The 15319-nt window shown below is 41.7% G+C and overlaps 2 protein-coding genes across 2 annotated transcripts; both read left to right on the top strand.

Annotated features, from left to right (window-relative positions):
• The first annotated feature begins 2323 nt into the window (after positions 1-2323).
• Positions 2324-3098, top strand: LOC109958385 (uncharacterized). The gene has a single exon (XM_020596969.1). It carries the CDS (start codon positions 2324-2326, stop codon positions 2933-2935), a length of 612 nt encoding a protein of 203 aa, XP_020452625.1. The 3' UTR covers positions 2936-3098.
• A 5580-nt stretch (positions 3099-8678) lies between these two features.
• Positions 8679-14912, top strand: misp3 (MISP family member 3). Its single transcript, XM_020597100.1, has 3 exons — positions 8679-9983; positions 11974-12047; positions 13559-14912. The coding sequence occupies exons 1-3, from the start codon at positions 8846-8848 to the stop codon at positions 13652-13654; spliced, it is 1308 nt and encodes a 435-aa protein (XP_020452756.1). The 5' UTR covers positions 8679-8845; the 3' UTR covers positions 13655-14912.
• The last annotated feature ends 407 nt before the right edge of the window (positions 14913-15319 follow it).

Below are 15319 nucleotides of genomic sequence, written 5' to 3'. Positions count from 1 at the left end.
GCTGCCTTGAATCATCCACCCATTATCTATACCGCTTATTCCTGAACAGGGTCACAGGGGGCTGGAGCCAATCCCAGCTGACACTAGGCGAGAGGTAGGGTGCACCCTGGACAGGTCACCTGTCTATCACAGGGATGACACACACTCACATTCACTCCTATGGGCAAATTAGAGTCACCAATCAGTCTAAGCTGCATATCTTTGGCCTGTGGGAGGAAGCCGGAGTTGCCTTGAACAACTGCTTTTCAATTTGTACAATGCTCCTAATTGGTATTGTAATCAGACAACAAAACATAAGCTTCCAGCTACGCGGGTGGTGCACGGCCATGTTTCCATTTTTCAGACACTGACAGTCTTTATATTATAATCTCCTGCCTGATGTCAATAAATCAGTGGATGCAACATTATTTATTCAAACTAAATGAAAAATTATTGATTGGCCAAAAACCTAAAAAGGACTTGGTGATAGAACTTACTAACTTGGGTGTAATCCTAGACTCTTAAAGAGCTCATTGATAGAAAACACAATGTTTCACACTGCAACACCTCTCTCCTGTGGGACGTATAATGATCCATTCATGCACCCCAACTTTCTCCTAATGGGAACTTTCTTGCTTTTAAAACTGTTAGTCAATCATATTTATTGGCATGATGCTCTTGCATACTGAATGGCATGACAGGATTTGAACTGGATATGTGTACAGTTGTGCTGCAACCTCTGTATAAAAGGTGCCACACAAATAAAAACTTGAAACTTTGCTACCCTATATTTCAGTCTGTGTCATGCTGGCTGCAAGTTAAGCATAGTAGCCCATACATCCTCCTCCATAGCTTCAGCTCTACCTGAGGGATCATGGGGCTTTCTCAGGCTAGATGGGATATGTAATACCTCTAGCATATTTTGGGGCTGCCCCTGTGGTCACCTCTCAGTTGGATGTGCCTTAAATCACAATCAGAACCCAAACATCCTCTTATGATTCATTTCAATGCAGGGGAGCAGCAGATCCACCTCAAGCTCCCTCAGGATGTCTGAGCAGCTCACCCTATCACTAAGGGTGAGTGAAAGGAATTTATTTCGGCTGCCTGTATTCATCATCTCATTCTATCTGTCACTTTCTAAAGGCCATCATCATACAGTAGGTGAGGGCTGGAATGTAGATCTGCTGATAAACCCATGGCTTCTCCTTCAAAATCAGCTCCTTCTTTACGACAACAAACATTCATCTGCATTACTGCTGATACAGCACCGACTGACCTGTTGATCTCACACACCAGCCTGTTCGCACTTGTAAACACGACACTTGAGCCCCTTCATTTGTGGCAGTGACTCATTCCCAACCTTGAAGAGTACAGTTGACCCTCATTCCCGCTCCACCGTAAATCATCTCAGTGCACGCCGGTGGTCACTGTGTGAAGAAGCGAGCAGAAGCATGTCCTCTAAAAAAAAAAAAAGTAGAAATTTTGTCCTGAGGTCACAGTATTGAACACTTTCTGTATCTTGGCTGAGCCTACAGAGTATCTCTATGAAAACCACAAACAAAATTGTTGGCAAAGGACAACTCTGGCAAAGCCCACTGAAAACTTAACTTCCTGCCAAGAATGTACAGTAGGAACAACTCTTTCTCTGCTAACACGAGGGTCTAATGGCCCATAGCAATGATCCCAGTACCCCATACTCCCACAGGTCTTGTAAAAATATACCCCGGTGGAAACAGCCATGAGCTTTCTCATAATCAAACCCTGACCTCCACCTCATGGGTCAAAAGGAGGGCAGAAAAGATTTTAGACCCCTCACACCCTGGACACAAACTGTTTGAGCTTCTCCCCTCTGGACAGCGCTACAAGTCACTGTACGCCCCTGGTCCATCACTCTGATGAACACTTACCCATGACATGTATAACAGGACAATATTTATCTGAAAATGTTTCCACCTAAAAGTGTGTGTATACTGTTCACATGTATAGATGTATACATTTATAATTCATTGTTCCCTCTTTCTTTACCTAAAGGCACATTCTTTTTCTTGCTCTCATGTTTTTCTGATTCTGATACTAAGAAAAGAGAGTCAACAGGAAAACCTCCAGTGTAAACAATCAAAAGTCACAGAACTCAGATCAGTCCTTCATTTCACAATCACAGAATCCACAGGTGAAAAAGGGACTCTGCTCTCTGTCTCTCTGGAATGGAATGTTCAGTATTGTGAAACTGCAGGTTTCTTAAAAACTATAAAACAGAAACCCCACCATTTTATTTAGCTACTTCAGTGCAACTGAGACCTGTTAAAACTACCCCAGCAACAAACAGTACAACAAACAGCGGATCATGATTTCAGCGTGCAGAGTCATGTTTGTAGTGTGTGCCGTTGTTTTCTGCTTGATGGCTCTGAGTCGTTCAGCTCCTCTGACCTGTAAAGACTTGCTCCGACCTTTGGATCAGGTTGATCTTCATCACTTGGAGGGAAGATGGGCTTTAGTTGCAGGCAGCCTGAGCGATCCAACACTCATTGAGAGATTTGGACGTAGAGACAGCGCCTCTTCTAGCTTCTTCAACAACACCAGTGAATCCAGCATCTTGTTCAAACGTATCTTGAATATGGATAACAAGTGCCACTCTTCATCCTACAACATCTCCCTGGAAGGCAGCAGTTTCACCATTAGGGATGGCAATGTCACCACAACCTTCACCCACACAACCTGCCATGACTGCATACTCTTGAGCTTTGATGTTGAATCAGGCAAGCGGCAGCATTTTTACCTGTTCAGTAGGAGGAGACAGCTGGAGCAGAGGGAGATGGAGGAGTTCAGGGCACAGGTGGCATGTCTGAACATGCCTCCACCTGTTGTGATGGATCCTACCAAGGAGCTTTGTCCAGAAGAGACACCCAGTGATCCAGCAGCTGGACCCAAAGAGAAAGCAGAGGGAAAGAAGGACTGAAAGACATTCAGAAGATATCGTTTTGATGCATTGTGTCAAAATCAGTGTGGAGGTTACATGCTGTGTTTCTTAATAGCAACTAATCTATAACTAGAATTAAATTTGTTTTTGGAGCCAACATTTTGATAAAAGTGTTTTTCAACATATGTGAAACAATTTTGCAAATTTGGTGACACCAAGGTAAATATGTAGTTTTTGCAGCTATTACAATTTTACCACAAAATGTACTGTAATATGGAAAAAATAAAAACATTACAGTTACATTTCCTTGCTATATGTTTGCACTTGTGGAGATATGACAATAAAAATATGACAGTGTCACCAGTGCTTTTTACAGACTGGATATTTTAAACTCTCCTACATTCATCGAAATATCTTGACATGCTGAGTAATAAATGCAATAGATAGATAGATAGATATTTTTCCCCACTAAGTGTCAATGCAAATTCAACAATAAACTCCAAATACAATATGTACCCTTGCCACATAGAAAGATTTTATTATGTAACTGACATTAATATGCAGTTTGTTTACTTTTGACACTACTTTTGCTGCTGTTACGCTCCATTTTAGTGTTTAAACTTTCCATGGGTGCCCTGTGTGCCCACTGTTACATAAGGTTACAAAGGTTCCTTTCAAGGGTTGTGATTTTGGGCAACATGACAAAAAACTGACTTGATGTGACAGCTTGAATTTATTCTGCTGTTCTGTAGATTACACATTTGACTGTAAATCAAAACATTCATTGAACATAGATTTATGTATTTATACCTACTGTATAGTGAATTTAATAGAAAACACTAAACACTAAAATGTATAAGCTCAGATATAAGTGGACAGGATAAAAACATTTGGCAATGTAATCACATCAGCCCTTATCCCTCGTTCGCTTGCATGGTGTAACAGTTAACATGTGTTGCTCACTAATTGGATTAGTACCATCAAATCCACAACAACAGGGTAAGCCTCGAGCACACGTGCATGCTCATTCTCCTGTATGGATTAGTGAGTGTTTGCTAGTGTGAGCATAGTATACAAATGCAAGAGTGCATGAACATTGCACAGAGGGTGTTAGTGTCCACCAGGGAGGAGATACAAGCAGCAAGGCACTAGGGCTGAGAGCAGAGAAAGTCCTTTTGTGATGCTTAAAAATCAGTGACCTGTCATTTGGCATCTTCAAAGCATTTTGTTAACAGGTATGTGCAACTCAGATAATCTGTGATTCACTCTGCTTTTTGCTACTGTACATGAGCTGTACTGTATTCCAAACAAGTGAATAAATAACAGCTCTGTTACAGAAGTAATTTCAGAAAACCATCAACACTAGCTGACTTGTTGCAGTTTTACAGAGAATACTGGAAATAGGCTCTGCTTTTTACACATTCTGTAAATCACCCTAATGAAGACCTTGTGCCAAAATGTGTCAGTGAAATAAAACAGAACTCTTCCAACAAGTCATCCAGTGTTGTCGTGTTTTGCTGTGTTTTTTCTTTTCTTTTTTCGTTTCTGGATTGTTGCTGCTGTAGCACCTTGCTGACTGGTGACATAAAGCCAGTAAAGACAGTGATGCAACTGCTCAACCTGAAATTAAAACAGTTGAACAGAAAAACTGAGAGACACTGGAAATAGTATAGTTTGGGTGAAATAAAACAGAATTCTTCCAACAAGTCATCCAGTGTTGTCGTGTTTTGCTGTGTTTTTTCTTTTCTTTTTTCGTTTCTGGATTGTTGCTGCTGTAGCACCTTGCTGACTGGTGACATAAAGCCAGTAAAGACCAGCTTGTTAACTTTTGTTACTTTTTTCCACAGTGACTAAAGCATGTTGAAGGGAGAGACTGTAAGATGTGCAGAGAACTATGTCAGCAGCCATCAGATAGCAAGCAAACTGATTCTAATTAAAGATGACATTGACTGCATTTATCGTTTGTCATATGCCCTTAAATTTGAAATCAGCTTAGGACACATCTGCCCCCAAAAAGAGGGGCAAGTTTATTTGTAAGGCCAGTCGCAAATGCATTTTTAATGATGATTGTGTTTTTGGTGTTCTTTTGATAAAGTGAGCTTCTTTGTAGATAATGAGCAAAACATAAGTCTGTTATGTAATGGAGCTTTAATTTGCAATTTCTTGCAACCTTCCTTTACTAAATGAGAGCACTGGAGAATCCGTGGTTAAGTTCTGCCAGTTTCTCTGTGTGTCTTACAAAATAAAACAAAACAGCATGTCATGATAGATTTATAATGCCATTAGTTTGTAGAGGCAAATCTGCATAAGCGACATATCCCATTAGGGCATGCCTGAGTTTGCACTCAAAGTAGTCAGATTATATTACCACGCAACAATCTAAATGCAGGTTTCACTACTGCACAGTTGCATGGTCACTGTATTTATTGATTCAGTCTTTTTTCTCTTCAACAGAATCAGCAGGTGTGGCTAAATAAAGGCAGAGATTTGCAATAGATTTCTTAACATAAGCCTAAACCATTACAACACTTTCTCACTGTGGCAAAATGCTCATTTTTATGCTGCCTTTCACAATGACACTTCATGTCATGACTCCTCAGTTAGTGGGTGACATATTATGCTACCCACTGTCAGCACATGGCCAGGTCTGGGCTATCATGCAGCAAGGCTCGTAATATTTCACCCAGCTAACATCTAAACAAATACACAATAGCCATCTCCAGTTCTTCTGCTGGGCTCTGTAAAGGCACAGTATGCTGGTTTTGTCTCTGACACAGAAATAGCTTTGTGGCAATGCCAGCTACCCAGTTGGAGGGGGAGACTGCCACTCATGCCCCATGAGAAAAAAGCCAGTCTGCCAACACCAAGGGTGCATTTTAAAATGGGCACTTAACTGGAAACAGGCTGTATATAATATATTCAAATTTATGAACATATAACAACCTTAAAACATTGTTTTCTGAGCCTGCCATAGAGGCAGGTGGAGTAGAGCCCCAGTACAGTGACGGCATGCAGCTGATGAGTGGTTCCAGTCATTGTTGATTGTAAACAATGTTTGTCGTAGTTCTCATAACCCCCCGTTCCCTGACTGTTCTCTTCTTAATTTACCCACATTAGGCCACATTGTTCTGCTGTGGTATTTACATGCTCCGCCATTATTACTGTCACAGTGTCCCCCATTCTTCTTGCCATGTCATGTTGTCAGTCCTTATTATCTCTACATGAAGGGTGGCATTTGCTGTAACTATCTATTTAGCTGCAGTAGTTATTCTATTTGTCCATCCATCCCAGTTCATCAGAGACCAGTTATCCACAGTACTGTGCTCTACAGTCCCAGTGCTGGAGTCCAAACCTGCTGTAGTGTGTTGCCAACAATCAGTCCAAACAGAGGACGACAGAGGTGTTTTGTGTGTACAGTATCTGTGTGCAGGTGAGGTGTGGAAGGCAATAACATTTATACAGGGCATGTTGGAAATAGAAAGGTGTGAGTCAAAGAAAAACTGGTATTGGAGGAGCTGGATTCCCCTTTATTAGTATACCCCACAGACAGTCCTGTTGTTTTCAGATTGTGTGTGTATGTGTGGAGCCGTTCCCCATCCCCATGAGCTGATTTAAAGAAGGTGAGTTCAGCAGAAAACTTTGTACGTTACACAGGAGTAGAATACAGCTTCTACCTTGCAGCCAAAGCCGAGCATGATGTTATAAACAGACTTCCTGTCATACTATAGAACAGTTTGACATGAAAAAAACCGGGTCATTGCTGCTCCAGTGCTGCACCAGCTATCATACTGTACACAACTCTGCACAAACACACAGATGGGTGGCACACTGAAAGAAAATAACAAAACAATATAAAGTGTCATAGTAAGCTATTTGGCCACCACAAGCCTAGAGCAGTGTAGATTTTCCAAGTCTCTGAACACTCTTCAGTCAGGGTGGCAGAGAGTGCTGTATGTCACATTACTCCAAAAATCTTACGTTTAATTAGGGTGAGATCTGACGACTGTGGAAGCAGTAACAGTTGGCTTATTCTCATTTTCATACTCATCAAATCTCATGTCCTCTGTATATCTGCATTTGTTGTGTCATAGATTTTAATTTGTCATCCATCTGTATTTAGATGATTCCTATAAAATTCATTATAGCATACAGTTTTTGTATCTCCTGATGGCTAAACTGGAAACAGAAGTTGACATTAAAACCTCATTAGACAGGCAAAACAAAAAGTTCTGTTCTCTGAATGCCAATGCTATTTATTCAGACAAGATTTTTGTTTTTATTTAATTTGGGTTTTTTTTTATGTTCTCCTAAACTGTAAATCTTTCTTTTTATTAGCTGGACCATTGCTGTGCAGGCTGAATGAGGTATGAAAACAGAGAGGGAAACATGTCCGCATAGATTACCTTAACATTTCAAAACTGTTGCACAGTAAATGTCACTGTGAATACAGCTTGATGATTCATTCTCTCGGTAGTTCTAAAGCAAGTCATTTCATCTGCGCTGAAATAATGGGATATAAAATGGGTGGCCATGTTTGTTGTTGTTGAACTCCATTAATCACTCTGTGGTTCCATTTTTGCACCTCTGTGTTCCTGTGCTTTCACTGAGACTGACTGGCTGGAGGCCAAATTTTCTGACTGGTCGAATTGGTTGTACATCACCAGACGTGTCACCATGGCAACAAAGCCTGTGGCCTGGCAGGAGCAGGGTCCTGTCAACTCACTAAACAATGAGTCCTGGGCACAGGGTGAAGTGGGTGCAACCATAAGCCACAGCTCCCCTCTGCAAGACAAAAAAGCTCCTGTAGTGGAGCCTGAAGACATCCTGGAGCCTGGAGCTCAGGATGAAACATCACAGAAGCAAACATTCTCAAGAGATGAAATAACTGCTGCAACCAAATTGGAAAAGCAAAAATCAATAAGTCTGTGTACCCCAAGTGAAAGGGGAGAATTTGTGCCAGGATTAGTTCCCAAAAAACTAGTGGAGGCATTCCAGCATCAAGAGGTATATGAAAAGGCAGCTGATCAGTGTGAAGATGTCCCTCCTTCTCCTCTCCTCAGTGCCTTAACAATAGAAGAATGCTTTGAAAAAGTGGCCTTTTCCAGCCTGGTGGGCGCAGCAGATGAGAAGATCATCTCGGACCCAACAGGCATGTCTCCTGGTAGTCTGAATAGTCAAGGGCGCCCTCAGACACCTCTGCTCACTGAACCAGTTGATCAAAAGGTAGAGTCACCACCCGAGGAGATAAGAGAGGATAGTGTGACAGCAGAGGACAATGACAAACAACTGCACTTCTCACCAGATGGCTTTAGCTACAGTGAGCCGGAAAATAATACAATAGAGGATGCTCACTATTCTCCCTTTGACAGTAACAACACAGATGATGTATACATTGTGTGCTCCCCTCCTTTTGTTGATGAAAGTGAGAAAGAAGAGGAAGTGAGCACGGATACTGCATCTTGCCAGCAGCAGAGGGGTTCACTAGATACCACAAGCAAACCCTTCCAATCCTCCTATTCTCTTCCTGTGTCAACTAAGCCAGACCCACCGGCAACCCTGCCTGCAGTACCTGCAGACAAACACCAGGTGGAGCTATTGCCTGAAAGCCAGTATGAACATACCCCCAAGGGACCAAACCAGGAAGTTGCACAACAGGTGCACTGCCCAACCTCTCCACCTTTGTTGATCATTACCATGGAGCTGTCCAGTCAGGGCGAGGCAGTTTCTCAAGGCTCTGGGTGTGTTGTAGCTGTGAGAGAAAGGCACAGCAGGGCGGGGGAAAGCACAGAGGGAGAAAGTGAACAAACAGGTGGCGAGGAAAAGCAGAAAGAGAATGCAGTTGAAAAGAGCAAGGCGACTGGGCATCAACACTGCAGAGGACTATTAGGATATTCACAAGAAGTCCAAATACAAGAGCTGAAGGGAGAAAGATATAGCAAACACAGCAGAATGAAGAGTGACTTGTGTGATGATACCCAGAGTGACAGTGGAGTATCAACGGACTTCTACCCAGGCAGCACTTTGGAGAGCAACAACATCATCTCTACAGGTACTCCCACAAAGGAGACTCCGATTGAAAGGGAGATCAGACGGGCTGTAGAGCGTGAAAACAGCCTGAGGAAGTCCAGAGGGCTTCCTAATCCCCCCACCTCCCCAGAGTATGTAGAGATCCCATTAAAGACAGCTGTTCTCAGTCAATCTTTCACTGCAAAGTCTGAGGGTTCTCAAGGCAAAGACAGGCAGTTTGCTGGCAAAATGATGTACCATGAGATCCACATGGAGACCCAGAGGGAAGAGGATCTGGTCAAGCTTGGGAAAATTCCAGGTTTGTATGACAAAGGCTCAGTTCGCCAACTAAAATACAAGAAACAGCTTTTTGAGGCCTTTCAGAAACCTGATGATTCAACTGTCTCAGCCAGGAGTAAGAGCACGTCCTCGTATTCAGCCAATGACACCTCAGCCCTGGAGAACCGGGAGGGCATCTCATCACAGGCACCCACTGTAGGAGACTCTCATGTGGAGAATAGTCAAAACACAGATGTGTTAAATCCCAAACAGAACCTCAGCTTAGTCAAACGAGGTGGTTCAACCAACTTGGCTCCTCAGGGACCAGGCTTCTCTGAGGCAACTGATTGCCAGGTCATCATCCTAGAGAGTAACCTGAGTGTCCCAGTGCAGAAGCTCTATGCCAAACAAGAGGCAAAGCCGGTCACTGTTGTCGACTCTGGAAATCCTAACATCTCATCATACAGGACAGGAGGACATGGTGGGGTGACAGGGAGCCAGCCGGAACAAGCAGAACAGGATGAAGAAGAACTGACACCCAAGGAAAACCCTTTTTTTAAGTTGCGCTCCTCAGTAAAAAAGGTTAAAGTGGAGCAGGATATTCGAGAGACCCAAGAGAGGGAGAAGGAACTTCGCAAGCAGAGGATGAGCCTGTACGGGTGCACAGGGGGTGCAAAAGGAGGAGGGAGGCCAGATAGCATAGAAGGAAAGAGTCTTACGTTGTCTTCGTCTTCAGCAAATGGACTGGCTGTTCTTGACTCTTCTGACTCATCATCCACTGGGGGAACTGGACCCTCAGCAGGTTAGTGAAGCACTGAATGCTGGGTTAAGGGTAAAAATGTGTGCATGTGGGATACAATTAATTCTGCTTGTGCTCACCAGTTCACTGAGACAGTGTGTTTGTGTGTGTGGATGCCTGTGTGCTGGCATGTGTGTTACTTTTATATCTGCAGCGAGATGATGAAAACCCCCTGAAACAACCCAGCCAGCACATTATTTCATTTTTCCCATTGTCAGTGGAAAACCTCAAAACAGCTTTCAGAACCAGTATTAGCTGCAATAATTTTGCACCGGAGACCATGAGCTGGCTGACAAGAAAATAAAATTCTGCAACTCCACAATAAATTTGGCATCAATTCTGAGATATTAATTGCAAAAGCTGAGGCAAGGAAAAGTCCTGAGTCATATCTTGACACCATTATGTCAGCAAAAAAGGAGTTCAATTCTGAGATGATGTCTAAATCCAGCATTCAAGAAGTGGATACAACTTGTGCTGCCTACTGTGGGAACCACTTATTAATGTGTGTCTCTGTGTGATTTCAACACTGCCGTAACTGTACAGGAGTGATTCCCAGTAAGGGTACATGAAACAAGGTCTCAAGGGATACTTCCACGGTGTCCTGGGGGTTTTAAAAAAAATTGTGGAGCTGCTCATCTAATTAAAACAACATATAAATTACAGTTTAATTAAACTAATATATTTATACATTGAACCAGCAGTCAGAAGTTCAAATGAAGCTACAAGTAAGTGATAAATTGATGGAATAGTTATAACTACTGGTTGTATTAGGTAAAAATTATAAATGAAAACTAGAATTACTGCCTCACACTTGAATGCCTCCACCAAGTCAAGTTCATAAGAATGGGATAGACATGAGATCAGAGTGGCCTTGACCTTTGACCTTTGACCACAAAAACTGAATCAGTTTATCCTCATGTAAATCCAAATGGTTGTTTGTCCCAAATTTGATGAAATTCCCTAAAGATGTTCCTGAGATATCATGTTCACTTGACCAGGCTGATGGACAGACAACCTGAAAACACATTTAAAGATCGAATGTGTGAATATATTTCCTTAAACAAATTGTGTAAAACGTGTAAGACAAGGCAAGGCAACTTTATTTATATAGCACATTTCATACACAGAGGCAATTCAAAGTGCTTTACAGAAACAAGGAAAAACAGTAACAGCATTAAAAGCAGTAAGCATTTAAACCAGCATAAAATCAGCTAAGACAAAGACAAAACACTGTTAAATGAGATAAAATACATAAAATGAAGATAAAAACTGACAAAATAAAAAAGAAGGTGCAGAAAGCACAGTACAGCAGAGAAACCAGTCAAACAAAGGCAAAGTTTTTCTTTGAGACTTGTAGCATGACTGCAAAATTGAGTAAGGTGACCTAAACAAACAGTTGAATAACAGGAAAAGCATATTTGAAAAATATCCACTTTTATATAATTGCCAGTGTTAAGTAACATCTATTTAAGAAACATTTTAAATGAACATGTTTCGAACATGAAGGGTGGTGCTAATGAAGTGTCATTGTATGTTTGTGTGTTGCTTGGCAGGAAGGGTTGCTAATCTATCTTTTGTGGCTGTATATGAATCAAAATGTGGTCATTCATCATAGTTGCGTGACATAGCTGTGTGACAGTCAGGCCAGGGTGTGCCTGGAATGACCGTGACTCAGTGTTAGGAGAGGAACAATTACATGTTCTTTTGTAGACAATGAGTTTTGACTTTTTTTTTATATTCCTTCATTTCTGGTGGCAACATTTTGTTTCTGTTTCACCATGTTCAGTCATGAAATCAAATCTCTCTACATTCCTCTCTGTCTCCTTTCATTTCTCTCCGCTTCACCATGTTCAGGGTTAATTTGATTCAAAGAAGCTTCATTGCTCACAGTGTGGAGCACAAACAAAATCATAGGAGCCACTTTGCCTCATTGCCGCCCTTCTCTTGGCTCATTCCGTCCTCACCCTTTTTTCTCTTTCTCTCTCTCTTGCAGCACGCCAGTCGGTTGGCAAGCTCGGCGTGTGGCCCCCAGCCCATGCTGAAGAGGAGAAGATTAACCAGCCACAGGTGAGTTAGTAAAGCCACTTTCCCTGTTGTAATAACATTTGGATGTTATTGTTTCCTTTATACTATTATTTTTCGAAGATTCTCTGAAATATTCGACCACATGGGAAAACACCAGGCTTCACAATGGCATCTAATAAGTATGTCTGCTCAGTAAATTAATACACCAACCTTATCTATGTGGCACACTGAAAGGGCAGGAAAATGTAGGCAAATTACCCTCATGAATTTCCCTCGAATTCAGCTAAGAAGACATCAGGCTTCACAAACGCTTGTACAACACATGCATTGCAATGTAGCTTTGGGGGTTCAATCAGCCTCTTGGCAGCATGAATATGAGCACATGTTTTAAACTGCACTGGGCCAAGGGTCCAAGGTAGATAGGCTTTTAGGAGAATGTCAGTGTCTCTTGTGAACCAAATATGGGCCACAAACATCTGATAACATACTGAACACACAGTAAGGAGCTTATCTTTGTAGATAAGGGAAGAAGGCAAACAGCCCTGAGACTGAGAGAGAGAGAGCGAGAGAGGGAGGAAGGGAGGGAGGGAGCGAACGACAGAGTCTGTACTGTGGGTTTGTGTGTGTGGACGGAGCCAATAGCAGAGAAAGAGGAAAGTGAAGTGATGATCCCACTGACTTCCATTACCTGCCTTGTGGGTCTCTGATCAGAGTGGAGTGATGCGCTGTGGCTTTAGCTGTTTAATCGAGTTACATGTTGATCTGGTGTAGCCACAAGCTTCAGTCTGACATTAGCATTAGCAATGTTTTGCTCTCTTTCTTCTTATGTCTCTCCCTCTGTCTCTCAGCTGGTTGGTTATTTGCGTGCTGCACTGACCTGGTTTCTGATTACATTTCTGATTGCATGAGAATGTGACCTCAGTTGTTGACTTGGTCATTCTGAACATGGCCTTGAAGGCATGTTAATTTATGTAGCACATTTTCATACACAAAGGCAATTCAAAGTGCTAAACACGATGCATACAAATAGATAAAACATGAATATGCATACATAGATAAACATTAAATGCGAATTAAAAGCAACAATTACATGACAGCACAAAGCAGCAACATGCTAGTGCTTTTAGGATAGCTATGGCAGCCTGGATCCTCACTGTTCACAGTTGCATTAACCTTCCTCTGACTTAAGGAGCTCATCAAGCTCATCCAAAGAGATGCTGTCTATAGGAAATCTCTCTCATTCTCATTTTCTATACCGCTTAATCCCAAACGGGGTCGCTGCGGGAGCTGGAGCCAATCCCAGCTGGCATCGGGCGAAAGGTGGGGTACACCCTGGACAGGTCGCCGGTCCATCACAGGGCCCTATAGGAAATCAATCCTTCTTTTTATGGTTTTGCTCTTCTTTCCTGTTGACTTGTTTGTCCCATCTTCTGCTGCCACACATCTGATGTTTCTGTTGTTTTGTTCATTTTCTGTTTCCACTTTCACAAAAAACTTCATCTACCTTGCAGTCACCATTTAATCCTGCTATCCTGTGTGCCCTTTACACTCAGGTCCACCATTGTCTCCAGAACTCCAGAGAGAAGACCCCTCTAGTACACCAGTGGGAGTCAGGCCTGGTCAACGGACACAAGGAGGAAGACAACTGAGGACACACTGACAGAGCAAGCTGAGGGAGGGACGGACATTTATAGAGATGCGTATTTTTGAAGCAGAGGGCCGAAAGACTGTGATATAAAACAGTGTTCCGGGCATACAGACTGGAGGAGAGAGTGGTGATGAAGAGGAGGAAAGGGAGATCATGTGATGTGGAAAAGAGGTCAGGGATTGAGATGAAAAGGTGGTCAGGAGGACTGAGAGCAAGGAAAAGGATTGGTGGTGGACTGAAACCCCTGAAGAGTCCTTCAGCAAAGAGAAACAGGAAGATGACAACCACCTATTAGTGGATAAACATATGGGCTGCTTCTGGTGCTGGAAAACTGAGACTAATGAATGTAAAAAGGCAAAAAAGATTATGCATCGGTAGTAAGGGAATGTAAGAAGAGTAAGAATGGGATTTTTAAACCTAAATGAACTTCTTTATCATAGGAAAAATAATGAGTTACTGCTGCATTTGTTGATAAAAAATACTATAGATTGAGTACTCGAGTATCTGATACTGTAAACAGCGCATCATCACCATGCTTTAAAAGATGTCTTACACTGATAGTGCAATCCGATAAAGCAGCCATGTAATAAGCCCTACCTTTATGTACAGTAGCTCATTTCATTCCGTTTTTATTGACTCTGAGATAGACAGTCGTTAATACAACTTTATGGTCATTTTAGAGGATGGAGTTCCTGGTGGGCTTGTATTTGACAGCATTAACCAGCTCGCTTTCTAGTATAGTTACTTACATAAAGAGACAATGTAATGAATCTCAAGTTAATGGGGACAGAAAGGCAGTGTACTGTAATGTTACTGTGTTTGATCGCATACTGCACATTGTTGGGAGTCATGAAAAGCTACTTGTTCTGTTATTTTTGTTGCATCAAGCTGGATTATAGTGCAATAAAATAAAATAAAGTGCAATGCTGATCTGGATTTCAGCTATGAGTAATGCCACATAATGCAAACCTAAAAACTGCTGCTTTGTTTTTTTTTTTTCAAATGGTGCAGTAAATTTTGGAACAAAACTTGATACATATGTTTAGGTTTGTCCCCTTTATTCCTTTATTTTTGTTTCAGCCTTAGTCAGACATGGCAGTAATATAGTCAGTGTTATTCCAGTAACTCATACTGAATGTCATTTTGCTAAGTGAGTGCTCTCGCCAAGTTCTTTTATTGCATAGTGTTTTGTTGTCCCACACACATCACTGCTGATCAAATTTATCTTTTCTTCTCAAATATTTCTTTTCTTATTATTAAAACCCAATATTCAGAAACATACTGAAGTGGTAGCCCCTTTCTTTTGCTGCAAACTAAACTTTTTAACTTTTGACAAAGGGGGCAAAATAGAAAAAACATTATAAATCATTATAAATGTTCTTTTTGTCTGCTAAAAGGTCATTCACAAGGCAAAGAGACGCACATTATGTTATCTTATGTAGTTACAGTACTTATGGGGTCAGAGACATGTACCTTCCTGATAAAATTTTTATGAACACACAACACTCCAAATATTTGGGATTTAATAGCAATCTACGTATTTACTGTAGGTGGAGTCTATTTAGAAGAGGTAATGCTACATAAAAAGTACTGTCAGGACAGTTCTCAGATATACTGCAAGGCTGCTTTGGTGGACTTCTGAAACATGTCATCAGTTCAAATTAAT

The sequence above is a fragment of the Monopterus albus genome, unplaced genomic scaffold (assembly GCF_001952655.1).
Source record: "Monopterus albus unplaced genomic scaffold, M_albus_1.0 scaffold32.1, whole genome shotgun sequence".
In the NCBI taxonomy this organism is placed as follows: Eukaryota; Metazoa; Chordata; class Actinopteri; order Synbranchiformes; family Synbranchidae; genus Monopterus; species Monopterus albus.
Note: the sequence above shows the minus strand (reverse complement) of the source record. Positions and strands in the feature narration are given on the sequence as shown.

What these genes read in the sequence shown, in the direction of transcription:
- LOC109958385 (XM_020596969.1), top strand. Translation starts at nt 2,324, where the DNA reads ATGATTTCAGCGTGCAGAGTCATGTTTGTAGTGTGTGCCGTTGTTTTC.
- misp3 (XM_020597100.1), top strand. Translation starts at nt 8,846, where the DNA reads ATGAAGAGTGACTTGTGTGATGATACCCAGAGTGACAGTGGAGTATCA. An exon ending in GGGAACTGGACCCTCAGCAG is followed by an intron (nt 9,984 to 11,973) that starts GTTAGTGAAGCA and finishes TCTCTCTTGCAG; the next exon opens with CACGCCAGTCGGTTGGCAAG. An exon ending in AGAAGATTAACCAGCCACAG is followed by an intron (nt 12,048 to 13,558) that starts GTGAGTTAGTAA and finishes CTTTACACTCAG; the next exon opens with GTCCACCATTGTCTCCAGAA.